General features: G+C 38.9%; 1 protein-coding gene across 1 annotated transcript in view; it reads left to right on the top strand.

Moving 5' to 3' along the window:
* TTC3 (tetratricopeptide repeat domain 3) overlaps positions 1-17,041 on the top strand; it is a 121,357-nt gene that overhangs the window by 28,803 nt on the left and 75,513 nt on the right. The window contains exons 11-13 of the mRNA XM_058427849.1: positions 6,899-6,953; positions 14,488-14,650; positions 15,612-15,657. Of these exons, the coding sequence (XP_058283832.1) occupies positions 6,899-6,953; positions 14,488-14,650; positions 15,612-15,657 (264 nt within the window). The remainder of the gene's footprint in view (positions 1-6,898; positions 6,954-14,487; positions 14,651-15,611; positions 15,658-17,041) is intronic.

Genomic DNA, 17,041 nt, shown 5'->3' with positions numbered 1-17,041 from the left:
GCACATGGTAAGCAACAGAGTAGGAAAAGGTACACTCGCCCAGCTCTGACCCATTCTCTGATTCATCTCTTCAGATCCTTGTGTATTCCCATAATATTTTATGCCTATACAAGCACTTATGTTGAACCAAATGAAATTGCCACTTTTGTAAGTCAGAAGATAGGCAGTTTTATTTGGTTTAATGTAATGTATATGTCTTTTTCTTTAAATGGGTAGGAACATACTACATACACTGTTGTACATCCTGCTTTTTTTTATATTTAAGTCTTGGAGCTTGTTTTGGATCTGTATGTAGAGACCTACCTTGTTCTTCATGGCTGCACAATGTTTTACTGAATGGATTGCCCATGTAATCCATTAGTTTGTATTATATTAGTATATAGTATGTATATACTTAGTTTATATTAGTATATAGATTATTTTATTTACAATGTTAAATTATAGATTTATTAGTATGTAGATTATTTCCATTTTAAAGATTATATATACCTATGCGATGATTATCTTTTTACTTATGTTTTACACTCAGGTTGAAATATATCTGTAGGACACATTTCTGATAAATTTATTTTACTCAGTTGAATGAAAGAACATATATCGTTTTAATTACAGACACTTTTTATTTAAAATCTATGTTTATTCAGTCCATAGTTATTACTCACTGCATATTTGTCAGTGACCGATCATTATACCTGAATCTTCCTTTTGTTCCTTAGTTGGAAGATCTGGAAACTTGGGGAATAGCTGTTATTTCTTTATTGATCTTGTCACATCCTGAAAATAATTATAATTGAGAAAAAAAGCAATATCCCTTATATGGCTTGCAAAATTCTTGCCTACTTTTTATGGTATAGTTTGAGAGAGTCAATAAATAGCATCTCCTTTCCCTTCCAAGTCCAGAATCAGTTAAAAGATGGATGGAAAAGACAGGCAAATGGTGATCAAATATTGCCTTTATTACTGATGCAATTGGAGAACAGGCCTTAAGTCTGATAGTCAAGGGGCTGGTTACTATTAGGTTGGTGCAAAAGTACATGTGGTTTTTAGAAGTAATGGCAAAACCCCTAATTACTTTTGCACCAACCTAATAATTCACCCACAGTCAGACAGAACTGGGCTCTTGGGAACTTTAAGCCTGGAAGAAAAGGGAATCTGGTGTTTTAGATTCCAAAGAGTAAGGCCGGGTGCAGTGGCTCACGCCTGTAATCCCAGCACTTTGAGAGGCTGAGGAGGATGGATCACTTGAGGTCAGGAGTTTGAGACCATCCTGGCCAACACGGTGAAACCCTGTCTGTACTAAAAATACAAAAATTAGGTGGGCATGGTGGTGCATGCCTGTAATCGCAGCTACTCAGGAGGCTGAGGCAAGAGAATCGCTTGAACCCAGGAGGCAGAGGTTTCAGTGAGCTGAGATTGCGCCACTGCATTCCAGCCTGGGTGACAGAGGGAGACCATGTCTAAAAAAATGAAAGGATTCCAAAGAGTGAGAAAAAAGAAGAGGCGAAGCCACGTATGATTAGTGTCCCTCCCTCACCATTAGATAAATTATTATTCATCATCTGGGGATGTCAGCCAAGGGTGGGGAGAGGAAAGAGTTCAGGAATAATTAGCAAATCCACATGGAAACTAGGGGAGAGGGAATAAGTGTTTTTTACAAACATCATCTTTCAGGGCAGAATGTAGCATATTTTATATGCAGTAATGGGGAGGGGCTGGCGAGATAAAAATACTTCCCCATGTAAGAGCAATAAGTTGGAGCACTTGGACTAGAACTCTGTTTCTTACTCTGTTTAGTACTCTCACCGTGTCACACAGTCTTCAAGAGTAAATAACCGTTTGCATCTTGAGTCTTGTCCCATTTTCATACATCTCTTGCACAGGGAATTGCTACTACCAAAAGTCAAACCTGATTATTTAGACCCTGGGCTGCAGTGGTCTGGATAAGCAATAGCATCATGTAATTGACTATGCCCACTTTGCCTTAGTTGTAGGATGTGGTAATATGCCAGTAAATGTGAAATTTTATTAGTATTAATATTAATTGCATTCATATACTAACAAATATTGTGATATTTATAATATATGCTGTTATAACAATGCTGTTTATAGTGCTATATATTATAATAAGTAACGTTCAGCATTGATTCAACAAATATTGGGGTTCTGTTGATGGATAATGTCAGAAATGAGCAAAAACAGCCTCTGTGTTTCAGACAGTGGGCTGGCATTGTGAGGGCCTGTAGTGGGAAGGAATTTGTTGCATTTGTGGAACTGATAGTTGCTAGATGGCCTGAATACAGAGGAGAGGGTAGTATGGTCATAGGCTAAGCCAAGGAGGGCCTTGTAGGCTGTGTTAACTTTAAGAGCAGTAAGAAAGTAAAGGATTTTAAACTAAGGAGAGAGAGCATGATTAGTACTTAAAAAAAATTTTGAGCATAGTGAAAATGGATCTGAAAGGGATGTAGTGTGGTTGTAGGTTAGGGGGCTGTTGCAGTAGCCCAGGCCAGAGATGATGGCTTCCAGCAGAATATTGGCAGTGGAAATGGAAAAGTGGAAGGATTCAAGAGTTTAGAGGTGAAGTTGACAGAAGTTGCTCGTGGTTGGTGTTGGAACATGAGAGTGAGGGTGGTTGGAACTGTTCTGACATTTCTGCCTTAAGCAGCATCATGGATTATGGGCCTACTCACTCACATTGGGATTGCTAGAAGAGGAATAAATTTGTAGGAGGTAGAACTGGACTTCACTCTCGGACACTGAATCGAAGTGCCTTTGAAGGCCAGGCGTGGTGACTCGCGCCTGTAATCCCAGCACCTTGGGAGGCCGAGGTGGGAGGATCACCAGAAGTCAGGAGTTCGAGACCAGCCTGGCCAACTGGTGAAACCCCGTCTCTACTACAACTACAAAAATTAGCTGGGCATGGTGGGGGATGCCTCTAATCTCAGTTAGTTGGGAGGCTGAGGCAGGAAAATTGCTTGAACCTGAGAGGCGGAGGTTGCAGTGAGCCAAAATCACGCCATTGCACTCCAGCCTGGGTGACAAGAGCAAAACTCTGTCTCAAAAAAAAAAAAAAAAAAAAAAGAAGGAAAAAAAAAGAAATGCCTTTGAAGCATCCAAATTGCAATGTTGTATAGGTAGTGAGTCATATGGGTCTGGAACTCAAGGGAGAGTTTGGATGGGAAACATGTTTGGAATAGTTAGCCTCCATGATTTGAAGTTGTAGATGTGTGTGAGATTGCGTACAGAAGTTTTTCTTAACCTGGACTGCACTTTGGAATCACTGAACTTTGACAAATACCACCCACCCCAGAGATTCTGATTCAATTAATCTAGAGTAAAGCCTGGGCATTGGGCTTCTAGGAGCTCCCCAGATGGTACTAATGTGCAGTCAAGGTTGAGACCCACTGGCCTAGAGAGAACCTAGGCTGAGACTAGGAGAGGAATCAGGATTGAGCCTTGAACACGTATGGCCAATTGGAGAAGGATGAGCCTGCCCAGGAGAGTATTAAAAGGTGACCAGAGAGGTGGAACGAAGACTAAGTGTGGTGTCATAGAAGTAAGTAAAAGAACGGTCAGCAGTGTCTGTTGGCTACTGAGAAGCCAGTTACAGTGGAACTTAAGATTTGGCAACATGGACATCATTCACTAACCATAGGGAAAGCTGTCAGTGGGAAGCTTGGAACAGATGCCAATTAGATGGGGTTGAGAAATGCAAGGAAATGGAGACAGCTAGCATAGGCAGCTTTTAAAGATATGTGGGGAGAGAGACCCAGGGTGAGTCTCTTTAAATGGTAAAGAAAACTTACCTTATTCAAGAGTTCCAGAAGAAGGTGGCGCTAGGGTTGTATATTCAGTGGCTCAACAATGTCATCAGAGACTTAGATTTTTCCAGCCTCAGTATGTGACTTGGTCCTCAGGCTGTCCCCTCAGAATGTAGGATGGCTGCTGTAATTCAGACATCTTCAGCAAAGAAGGACAACTTTGTCTTATGTCCTTTAAAAAAAATCTTAATACACATGCTGAAAAGTATACAAGTATTAAGTGTAGATGGAATTTTCAGAAGTCAAACAACTGTAACCAGCACACAGATCACAACCCTAGTACCCCGGAAGTTCCTCTTAGTCATGACCCTCCTCATAGTCATGATCCATCTCCTCCCCCAGGATAACTACCATCCTGGCTTCCAGTGGTTAATTTTGCCTGTTTTAGTGCAATGTAATGAAATAATAGACTATGTGTTCTTTTATGTTTGGTTTTCAGCATCGTTTTTGAGATCCATATTGTTGCATGTAGTTGTAAAGTGTTCATCTATTGCATGAATATACCACATTTTATCCATTCTATTGTTGATGGGCATTTGGGTAGCTTCTCGTATTTGGCTTTTACAGGTAGTATTGTTGTGAACATACGTATTCATTTCTGTTGAGTGTATAATCAAGGAGTGGAATTGTTGGGACAGAGGGTATGCTTATATGCGTTTAGCTTTCCTGTGTGATTGTATCATTTTGTACTCTCACAGCAGCATATGAGAGTTTCAGTTCTGTGCCCTCACCAACACTTACTATTTTTCATCTTTTATTTTAGACATTCTGGTGGGTGAATAGTGGTATACCACTGTGATTATAATTTGCATTTTCACAAATTGATTAAGGATGTTTTAGATTTTTATAAGGTTATTGACTATTTGGATATTCTCTTTTGTGAAGTGCCTGTTTAAGTCTTTTGCTATTTTTTTCTCTTGAGTAGAATGCCTGATTCATTTTTATGAGTTTTTCTTTCGTATTCTGAATATGAATCATTGGTCAGATATATGTATTGCAAATATCTTCTCACACTCAGTGGCTTGCCTTTTCACTGTTGATGTTTTCTTTTCACAAACACGTTACTAATTTTAATGTAGTACAGTTTATCAATTTTTTTCCTCTATGATAAGCTCTTTTTGTGTTCCATTTATCATCTTTACCCATTCAAAGGTCACCAGATTTTCTATGTTTCATCTAAAGGTTTGATTGTTCAACTTTGATGTACAGATCTACAGTCCATCTGGACCTGGTGTTTGTATTTAGTGTGAGGTAGTGTTCAAGATTCATATGGGCCAGGTGTGGTGGCTCACGCCTGTAATCCCAGCACTTTGGGAGGACAAGGCAGGAGAATTGCTTGAGCCCAGGAGTTTGAGACCATCCTGAGCAACATAGTGGGACCGTGTCTCTACAAAAAAATTCAAAAATTAGCCAGAAATTAGCTAGGCATGATGGCACGTGCCTATATTCCCAGCTACTCAGGAGGCTGAAGTGGGAGGGGTGCTTGAGCCTGTGATGTCAAGGCTGTAGTGAGAGGGACTGGCACTGCACTCCAGCCTGGGTGACAGAGTGAGACCTTGTTTCAAAAAAAAGAAAAGAAAAAAGATTCATATTGATGTCCAATTGACCCAGCACCATTTATTAAAAGAGTATATTTTCTCCATGTACTGCAGTATCACCTTTGTCAAGAATCAGGTGATTATGTGTAAGAATCCATTTCTAGTTTCTTTATTCTATTTTGTTGGTTAGGTTGTCTATCCTTATCTAGTTGGTTTTTTTTTTTTTTTTTTGTACGTAACCTTTTAGTAGGTATTGATATCTGGTAGTATAAGTTATCTAGTTCTGTTCTTCCTTGTAATCTCTTTAAGAGTGATGATGAATTAGCATAAATATGAATGTGAAATGATGAACCAGCAAATATTAATCTATGTTGAAAAAAGAAGGTGGATAAGTCAGTGAGTTGGGTACCCTGAGGAGATAGGAACAGTTGAACAAGTTAAATGGGATAAGCAAGGTTATAGTGACAGTTGGATACCTGAATTAGTGATTGAACAGTTTGAAGTTTGAACAGTTTTGAGTTTGAATACCCTAAGTTCCAGGGGTGCAGTGATGAGTGGCTGAGTTGGGCTAGAGGTGGAAGTCATTGAAGATAAGGAAGCCAGGAAACTGATAGACTGTGGTATAGATCTGTTAGTACTTGATAGGTTATGGAAGTACATTTAATAATGTAGTATCTAATTTAATATCTACCTCAGAACAGGTAGAACAGAATTATTCACATTTTACAGATGAGAAAAATGGGCCCAGAGATGTTAATAACTCCCTAATATCCCCAAGAAAATTAGTGATTAAATTAGACCTAACCCGGGTCTTATGGTCTAGCTTCTGTGCTCTGTTCAGTGTAGCTTAACTAATGTTGTGTGAAAGACCTGGTAGTGATACATTTGGAAAGTCTTACTGACATGCAGAAACAGTACAGAAAAACATACAAATGAGAATGTTATAGGCTGGGCGTGGTGGCTCACACCTGTAATCCCAGCACTTTGGGAGGCCAAGGCGGGTGGATCATGAGGTCAGGAGATCGAGACCATCGTGGCTAACACGGTGAAACCCCATCCCTACTAAAAATTCAAAAAATTAGCTGGGTGTGCTGGCATGTGCCTGTAATCCCAGCTACTCGGGAGGCTGAGGCAGGAGAATCACTTGAACCCGGGAGGCAGAGGTTGCACTGAGCCAAGATCACGCCACTGCACTCCAGCCTGGGTGACAGAGTGAGACACTGTCTCAAAAAAAAAAAAAAAAAAGAATGCTATGCATAGGTACGATGTCGATATGCACAAGAAATACTTCAGAAATATTAAAAGTAGTTATTCCTGGGTAGTTGTGATTGTAACTCTGGGTGACTTTTTCTCTTTGTTTTATTTTTCCGTATTTTCCAAATTTCCTATAATGGACGTATATTATATGGATTTTTAAAATTAAAATTATCTTTTGACTAGATAATATACATGGAAAATTCACAAAGTACACATATGCAAGGTATAATACTTTTACTATAAAAGAGTGAAAATTTTTAAATACTTGATTGTTTTTCTTTTTAGAAATGCACTCGGTGATGGAAAGAGAGCCACTATTCTGAAGAACACTTGGCCAAAGGTAGGTTTCTTTTATATTTTACATTGAGCAAATAATGCCATACGACATTGTGAAAAATCTGTTTATAGGGTGTGTTTTTCATAAAAATGCTATATGAAATTACATAGAGCTCCAGAGTGTGAAAGGAGAGTCATCAGATCCATGATCAGCGTGGGGACCCAGCCACAGCAGTGACAGGCTGTGCGTGAGGACAGGCGGCCTGTGGGCATCTTGAGTCTTCAGGGTGCCTTAGTGATTGAGAGGTCATCTCTGCGTATTCTGGGTGGGTGTGCCTGAATGTGAAAAATGACTTAAAACTGGGGAGGAACTATAGCAGGCTGTCTTTATAGGAGGCAGGAAAAGATTTCTTAACACACAGTGCACAAATCAGCAGTGAAGACAACCATCTTGATATATTTGGCTATATCAAACTTAAAAACTTGCGTATGTCAAAAGACACCATAGATGAAATAGTAGTTTGAAAGGAGATAATTTGCCACATATGTAACTGGTAGGATTTATAGCTGGAATATGCACATAATTCCTAAAGTAAATAACCCCATAGAAAATGGGTCAGTAGAACAAGTAAGCATTTCACAGAAGAGTAATCCTGAATGGCCAATAGAAATAAGAAACTATTTCCATTTCCTAGTAATTAAAATTGTAGGGATTTGGTACACAGATTAAAAAATGAAACCAATAGTGCAGAATAGAGGGCCTCCACACAGAACCCACTATGTGAGTAAATATTACAATGTCATATTTTTGAGTCCTTCAGATTGGCAGAAATTAAAGAGGCTGATAGTCCTGTGTTGGTGGGTATGTGTAGTAACAGGAAGCCCCTGTAAACTGGTGGGAGTGTGATTGCTTACAACCAACTCAGGGAGCACTATGATAGACAGACTCCACAGTTACTTGATTCTGAGTGTGTGTACTCTAGAAAATTTCTTGCAAATGTGCACATGGTTTGATATACAAGGTTGGTCATTGCAGCATTGTTTTAATGGCATACAACTGCAAATACCTACATGTCTATTGATAAAGCAGCAGATAAATGTGGTATTTTCACTTGATCAGAGTTGTTACTCTGACCTGTGTGATCTGTCCCCATCTTGAACACTTGTTTCAACCTCATTCCTCCTGCTCTGTCCCTGGTTCACATGCCAGGCCCACTTCCACTTTGTACTTGCCCTTCCCTTTGCCTAGAATGCCTTTCCCTGGAGCGTTGGCCAGCCCCCTTATTTCCTTTCAGTCGATTTCGAAAGGACTCTTCTCAGTGAAACATTCCTTGGCCACATTACTAAAATGCCAAACACCTCACTTCCTATGCATTTCTTATCTTCTTTCCCTGCTTTACTTTTTTCTTCTTAGGACTTACCATTATTGAATATGTTATATCTGCTGTTTGAGTTGTAGTGGTTATTTTGTGTCTTCCAGTATAATATGAGCTCCACAAGGAAAGATTTTTTTGGTGTTTGGTTCACTTCACTCTTGAATCCAGACTGTCTGACAAGCTGCCTGACACTTAGCAGGCACTCATTAGTAAATAATTATTGACTTAGTGATTGAATGAATCAAATAGTAGATTGCAGTTGAATTAGCTGGCTTATCAACATTTATGGATTTTAAAAAGTGTTAAATGAAAAAGTCAGTAAAACGTAGGCTGGAAAAATATCTGTTGAGTTCATGATAGTGTTTGCTTCTGGGCAGTAAGAGAGGGAAAGGAGATTGGAGAGGGTACAAAGGAGATTTCAGCCATATCTGTATCATCAGAAATAGTTTTATTTATTTCATTTAAAAATTGGAAGCAAATATAACAAAATGTTAACAGTTAATTCTGGGTATCTGTGTATTAGTCTCTGTATTTTCCTAAATTATAAAAATCTCCATTTTTTTTTTTAAGTGAAGCTTTAGATGCCAGGCATGATGGCTCACACCTGTAATCCTAGCACTTCAGGAGGCCGAGGCAGGCAGATCACTTGAGGTCTGGAGTTCCGAGACCAGCCTGGCCAACATGTGAAACCCTGTCTCTACAAAAAAATACAAAAAAATTAACTGGATGTTGTGGTGCATTCCTGTAGTTCTAGCTACTCAGGAGGCTGAGGCAGGAGAATCACTTCAACCCAGGAGGTGGAGGTTACAGTGAGCTGAGATCACACCACTGCATTCCAGTCTGGGTGACAGAGCGAGACTCCATCTAAAAAAAATAAAAAATAAAAATAAATAAATTGGTTTTTTTTGTTTGTTTGTTTGTTTGTTTGTTTGTTTGTTTTTGAGACGGAGTCTTGCTCTGTCCCCCAGGCTGGAGTGCAGTGGCGCGATCTCAGCTCACTGCAAGCTCTGTCTCCTGGGTTCACGCCATTCTCCTGCCTCAGCCTCCCGAGTAGCTGGGACTACAGGCACCTGCCAACACGTCTGGCTAATTTTTTGTATTTTTAGTAGAGACGGGGTTTCACCGTGTTAGCCAGGATGGTCTCGATCTCCTGACCTCGTGATCCACCCGCCTCGGCCTCCCAAAGTGCTGGGATTACAGGCTTGAGCCACTGCGCCCGGCCATAAATTTTTTTTTTAAGTGGAGCTTTAAATAAGATATAGAAAGGCACATGTATTTCATACTTCATTCCTGGTTTTACATAATTTAAAAAAAGCTAGTGCAAGTAGAATCAGAATTTTAAGGCCTTAGAGAATTTAATCTAATTTGATACTTCCATTACTGCTCTGCGGATAGCCTTCATTAGATTAATTGTAAGAGTTTATTTTGTTTAATTTTTTAAAATGAACTTTCCTTTATATTATAAATATCACATGATTAAAAAGAAAAATAGAATATAGCAGGGTATAAAGTAAAAGGGAAAAGTCAGCCTGGAGACCTTGTTTAAAAGACAGATTTCTTCGCTTTTCCCGCAAATTGTGATTCAGGTGGCCTAGGAGTGTGGAGATTATAAAATTCCCCAGGTGGACTTCTGCATCCAGATTTTAGAATCATTTTTTAAATGCCTTATTTTACACATGAAGAAATTGAGTCCCAGAGAGGTAGAGTGATTTTTGCAAGGTGTCGTCACAAATAAAAGACAAAACTGGATTTAGAATCCAGCACTGGATAGTGATTCTGTTTAAGAGTGACCAGTTTGTTGGTATTTTCATTATGAGTCATTCTTTTGCTTGAAACAAAATCTTTGCTGATCCTTGAACCTGGCATTTGACAGGTGCTATATCAATATTTGTAGAATGAATGAATGATAGAATTCCAAATACTGAAACCCAAACCGTGATACTGGTTTTCCAGAAATGCTTCCTGCTATTTTAATATATTATCAATTAAGAAAAACAGTTATTAAAACGTTTTGAAGACCTGGAGCTCACTCCTGTAATCTCAGCACTTTGGGAGGGCAGGACGGGCAGATCCCTTGAGTTCAAGACCAGCCTGGGCAACATGGCAAAACCACATCTTTACAAAAAATATAAAAAATTAGTTGGGCGTGGTGGCATATGCCTATAGTCCCAGCTACTTGAGAGGCTAAGGTGGGATAATCACCTGAGCCCAGGAAGTTGAGGCTGCAGCGAGCTATGATTGCACCACTTCAGAAAAAAAAAGAAAAAAGAAAAAAACTTTAGCAATTATTTTGAGAACTTTGTGGAGAATACTTGTTCCTGGCTTAGTTTCATAAACAAAATATTCACTTTTTTTTTTAATTGGAATGTTTGGTGGTGTCCAAACATCTCCTCTCAGGAGATACTCTCTTTCATTGCCTTGTATTGGTGATGTGTCATATGATTGCAGAAATATTTGTATAGATAAAAACATATAACCACTAGTAAGTATTTAAAAAATTTGGTAACTACGTAACTAGGTTATTTTTCTTTTTTTTTAAATACCAGAAAAGAATGCTTATTGAAGGATAAACTTCAGAAGCAAAAGTAGATCATACAGGGTATGTTTACTTGTATAAGATTGCCTTACTTTAGAATTAATTATGAGCCTGAGTCTATGGAGTCATACCTCTAAGATGTAAGTGTATTAGAGGAATGTATTCTGTAGATTTCTATGTGAGAGTGGGACATTTTTTTCCTTCTTAATGAGGAAGATTAGTACATTGCCACCTGTCTCTAGACTTACTTTCAGGATTTAGAAAGAATGAGTCATTTGTCCTGAAGAGTGAGAATTTTTATTAGCCTCAACAGATATGTTTGTGCATGTCTGTGAGCATTGTGTTTTGATCTATATCATATAAGATACAAACTAATAACCTCAGAAATGTCCTCAAGAACATTTAAATTTTGAGGGGCGCATTTAGGACTTTTGTTGTGAATGACAGAAACTGAACTCAGATTTGACTTAAGTAGAAAAGGGAATTAATTGGCTCATGTAACTGAAAAGTCTAGGGGTTAGCTTCAGGAATCGTTGGATCCAGATTTGTACACATTTTTCTTTCATTTTCTCAACTTTGCCTCCCGTTTGTCAGCTTCATGTTTAGTCTTTTTTCTAGCTTCCCTCTCTCTGTTTGATTTTTACATGTATTCTCTTGTTATGTCTTCAAGCTCACCCATCTTTTCTTCTGCAGTGTTTTATCTGCCTTTATTTCCATCCAATGTACTTTTCATCTTAAATGCTATAGTTTTCATCTCTAGAGGTTAAATTTGGGTCTTTCTTGCATATTTCATGTCTTGAACATATTCCATCTTTAACCTCTTGAACACGTAGGGGATAGTTATAATAAGTATTTCAGTGTCCTTGTCTACTAGTCTGTGTCGTTTGTGGGTTGTTTTCAGTTGGTTTATTTTGCTGTTCATTGTAGGTCATTTTCCTTCTTTGCACACCTGGTAATTGTAGATGGATGCCAGATATTGTGAATTTTACCTTGTTTGGTGCTGGATATTCTTGTTTTTCTTTAAATATTCTTGATCTTTGTTTTGGGTTGCAGTAAAGTTACTTAGAAACAATTTTAATTCTTCAAGGTTTTAAGATTTTTTTAGGTGGGACTATAGTGGCGTTTAATCTAGGGCTAATTTTTTCCCCACTACTGAAGCAAAACTTATTCTGAGTACTCTACTTGAAGCAGAGAATTCACCCCATGAATTATGGTGTTTTTCACTCTTGTTGATAGGAACAGGAATTATTCCTGATTTGTTTCAGTTCCGGCTCTTGTTCCCTGTTAGCCTTTCAGGTTGTTCTTTCCCTGGCTGTGGACCGTTGTCCCCCAGCGATGTGCTGAAGACTCAAGGGGTCCCTCTGGAGTTCTCCCTGTGTGCAGCTTTCTTTTCTCTGGTCCTCTGCTCTGTGAACTCAGCTGCCTTGGTCCCCTGTACTTCCGCCTCTCTGCTTAACTGAGAGAGGCTGCCAGTCTCTGCCTAGGTTTTCTCTTCCCACGCTCTGGCTTAGAGACATTCTTGTCAGTAAGCAGGAGCAATCACAGCGCTTACTTTATATGTTTTTCATACTCTCTTTTGTTGCCTTGTTTTCAATGTCTTGCAAGCTGTGGTTTCGTATCTTTTGTCTTTGTTTTAGGTAGGAGGGAAAAATCAAGTCCTTATTACTCCATTTTGGTCAGAAGTCGAGGTTAGAGTGTAGGCTCTCTTGGCTTTATTTTTAAAAAGACTTTTACCATGTAGTGGGATCTGCAAACTGATGTCATGAGTAGCTGTTAATTCTAGGGAAAGGAGAACCTCTCTCAGTGTGTGTACAGTAGACCTTAGGGATACCTCAGACTGATTCTGATTGAGTCATGTGCCCACCTGTGGATTTATTGCTTTGACCTAGAAAGTAGTGCATTTCAATTGGCCAGTCTCCTGGGTCACAGCCACACTTCCACCCTGCCGTCCGTTGTTGGGGTGGAGCCCTGAAACTGACAGTCCTGCTGTTACTGTGAGAAGTGGGAACATGATGCCCTCTTAAGTGAGGGGAGACTAGAGAGATGAGCAATAGGGAATTTCCACATGTGTGATAGAGAATGAGATAGTGAAAAGACCTTTTTATTGTAATTGGGTTTAAGAAACTGAGATACCTTTAATTTAAGCTTCGTTGAAACAACTTCAGCAGGGAGGTCTGAATTAACTCTTTTCTCAACTAACAGGAGTTACATTATGTTTTATAGGGTTCAGGGAAAAGGATCCAATGAAAGGTGAGAAAAGTATGGAGAAAAGAGAAAGAAATAAAGTTCTGTACAAATTTAGTAGGTTTGGTTTATGATTATCATTATTTCTTATGCTAGCTGTGGGTTTTTTTAATGCAGTTATTTAAACTTTGAAGTCCGTAAATGCTTAGGGGATAGGATTTGACCTTGTAGCCTATCTGAGAGATCCCTTGGTCTTCTTATACCTTAGGTGTCAGGAAGCATGGCCTATACCCTTTCAGCAAAGCAGAGCTTAATGAAATGCCATATGAATTGGAGTCTGAGCTAAGCCCAAACAGTCTGTCTAAAAAAACTCCAGAACCTTTAGAGCCACACGGTACCCCAGAGCAGGATTACTTATGGTAAACCTGCATGAACACATACCCCTGTAATTGTTTCTGGCTTCTTGTAGTGAAAAGCTGATCCTTCTTAAAAGGTTGTTTTTTTTTATTTTATAATTTCTCCTAGATTTTCATTGAATCACAGTGTTCTTTGTGAAATGTGTAGTGAAGAGGAAAGAGCTTTGGACCAGGTGTCATAAAAATCAGGGTTCTTTGGTTTGCCTCTTAAGTCACTTAAGTGTGATATTAGGCCAGTTTCTAGCCTCTAGCCTCTTTCACTAGTAAATCACCTTGCCAGTAGTACTGTGCCTAAAATGGGAATTTGGTTTGGGAGGAGCTAGAAGCAGGGTTGGTTCAGTTAGCTTCAGGTTTTGGTACTGTTAGCTTTGTAGATTAAAAAGTTCATACTTAATATAGAAGATTTCCAGAATATGTAAATGGGCCAGCAAAGATTTTGGTTCTGTAGCCAAAAACCCTTATCATTGGAATTAAATGTAAATCCCTGGTTTTTGGTTTCTTAAAGCCAGGAGCTGCACTTAGAGATAACAATGAAAAGCTGAGTGAAGGGGAGACGGCTGGATGGAAGATCTAGCCTGAGCACATCCCCCATCTGTCTGCACTCTTCGGAAGTATCGGAAAACCACGGCACAGGCCGATGGTTCCATCCAGCTCTAAAAACTTCTCCATTTCCAAGTGTAGGAAAGACGATGACTTAGAGATTGTTACTGCCTTCAAATATTTTAAAAACATGAAGTTGTTTATAATGAATGACATTTTTTACTTTATCTGGCAGAAAATTATTATATTCTCTGTTAGCAAAATATAACAAAAGTTGAACTCTTTGCTGGGGGTACAGAAATTTCTTAAGCAAAAATATTGATCCTTAGTTATTGTGATTATTTGTGTATTTATAACTTTTCACTTAGCTCATTAGGTAATTTTATTTCCTGAGGCATTAACATTTTACATTTATTTTTCATTGGTAGGGACCTAATCTAATATTTTAAGTAATGATCAGTTTTCAAGCAAAATATTTTTCCTTACCTGTTTTCTTTAACTTAAGCATATTTTTGAGAAAAAATTAAATTTATCTTTTTGGAACAGGGTCATTATCGTTATTGTGATGCTCTTTCTATGCTGGGGGAATATGACTGGGCCCTGCAAGCAAACATAAAAGCTCAAAAACTCTGTAAAAATGACCCTGAGGGAATCAAGGATCTAATTCAGCAGCATGTAAAGTTACAAAAACAAATAGAAGACCTACAAGGTATTTCACCTAAGATTCTTTTGGTTACAGTCTTAATTCCCTTTCAAGCTTTGGAGGGTGGGTTTCTTGGATTAACAGAGGACCACAAATCAATCCTCAGATGATTTATCTTTATCATGTTATCTTGGTCATGGCACTTGAGTTTTTCATTTCTGTGTAGAGTTACATGTTATCCACTAAGTAATTATAAATGATTTGTACTTTTTATTTGAAACAGACAGCAACCAAATTGTTATTATTTATTCCTCTGTAGAAAAAAAATCCCTTTCAGAAATTTTGAATAAAATAAAAGCTTTTTGAAACAAAATTATTTTAAAATATTTCCTTCATTACTGAAGTTATTTCCTAAAAAGACCCTTCAGTAGAGCTGCTTGATGTTTCTGCACCATTTGTGCTAATTCTGTAGTGTGCTGAACATAGATATATATAATGTTTTTTATATATATAGCAGAAATTGGCTGTGCAGGCTACAAGTTGTAGATTTTTATTCTGTCCTTGTTTTCTCTCCTAAGTCTTTTTGCTTTCTCCAATGCCTGAAAGTCCCTTAGTTTACATTTTTAGTGTATGAGTCTTTCCTGCTTTTTCTTCTTCGGGTTGTACAAAGCTGAGCTGAACAGCTCTGTTTGACCGGCAGATGTTGTTATCCATCATAACATGATTATGTAATAAGATTGTGAGCTCCTTGAAGACAGGTACCACCTCTGATTCCGATTTACATGTTGCTGTCATCTTGTCAATGATCACGTGTGATGCAATGTCAGACAAAGTTTGTGTAACATTTTGTTGACACCATCCTAAAACTAAAGACATCTAGAAATGTAAAATTGCTTAGATTTACTTTTCAGTTTTCTAAATTTGAGGTTCCTTACTATCAGCTTAAAGTAAATTTGAAAATCTTTTAAAGTCTATGTTGCCAATCCATTGATTACTATGTGTATGTGTGTGTGATTGACTTTTATAGGTCGAACAGCAAATAAGGATCCAATTAAAGCCTTTTATGAAAACAGGTAAGTTAATAGCAGGTCAGTAGCTGCTACTAGGAATGGCTTTTCTCCATGAATTTAAGAATCACTTATGTTTGACGCTTTAGGAGCTAATAGCAACCACAGTAAAGTTGGAGATGGAAGGAAGAGAGGTAGTTTTTTAAGTGTCTGTGTTATCAGGTGACCTGTAAGTTGTTAGATGTATTTTGCTGTTTTAGTGAACCATATAGATATAAGCTCAGTAGCCTAATCCTGTGGGAAAAGAGGGGTGAAATGTTAATTGGACATTACTATGCTTGAATGGGACCAGTTTGGCCATGAAACTCCTGGCAGCACAGAGCTAGGACATAGCCTGTGCCCTGTGCCCTTCACCTCTGTCTTGGAAACATCTATGGCAAAAACCACAATTACTTTTGCACCAACCTAATAGTTCCAGCTTCCTGATGTCTTTCAAAGGCTAAGATACTTCCTATTAGAAATAGGCAACAGATAGGCTTGAGTATGCTCACAAGAAAACAATCGCAGCCAGGGTTCTACCTTTGCTTATTTGGCAATTAAAACAGATTAATTGTTTTTCTGCATGCTTGTTCAGATGTCTGGGATACTAAAGCTGCTTATTCTGTAGCATGCTGAACATGCAGACAGAAAGAAATTGGCTGTGGAGGCTTTAAATTTAATTTTAGTATCCTAATTTAACTTAAATTAGGATATTTAAATTTAACACAAGGACATAGGTATTTTTTTTTTTTAATTTTTTTGAGACGGAGTCTCACTCTGTCACCCAGGCTGGAGTGCAGTGTTGTGATCTCGGCTCACTGCAACCTCTGCCTCCCGGGTTCAAGCGATTCTCCTGCCTCAGCCTCTTGAGTAGCTGGGACCACAGGCGGCTGCCACCACGCCCTGCTAATTTTTGTAATATTGGTAGAGATGAGGTTTCACCATGTTGGCCAGACTGATCTCGATCTCCTGACCTCAAGTGATCTGCCTGCCTTGGCCTCCCAAAGTGCTGAGATTACAGGAGTGAGCCACTGCGCCCAGCCTGAGCCACTGCGCCCAGCCTGAGCCACCGTGCCCAGCTGATATTTAAATGTTAGAACCCAGAATGCTTTTTTTTGAACTGTTCTTTTTTTTTTGAGACAGAGTCTCCCTCTGTCACCTAGGCTGGAGTGCAGTGGCACGATCTTGGGTCACTGCAACCTCCGCCTACTGGGTTCAAGCAGGTCTCTTGCCTCAGCCTCCCCAGTCGCTGGGATTACAGGCACATGCCACCACACCTGGCTAATTTTTGTATTTTTAGTAGAGACAGAGTCTCACCATGTTGGCCAGGCTGGTCTTGAACTCCTGACCTTAGCTGATCCACCCGCCCTGGGCTCCCAAAGTGCTGGAATTACAGGCGTGAGCCACTGCA

The sequence above is a fragment of the Hylobates moloch genome, unplaced genomic scaffold (assembly GCF_009828535.3).
Source record: "Hylobates moloch isolate HMO894 unplaced genomic scaffold, HMol_V3 SCAFFOLD_14, whole genome shotgun sequence".
NCBI classification, from domain to species: Eukaryota; Metazoa; Chordata; class Mammalia; order Primates; family Hylobatidae; genus Hylobates; species Hylobates moloch.
Note: the sequence above shows the minus strand (reverse complement) of the source record. Positions and strands in the feature narration are given on the sequence as shown.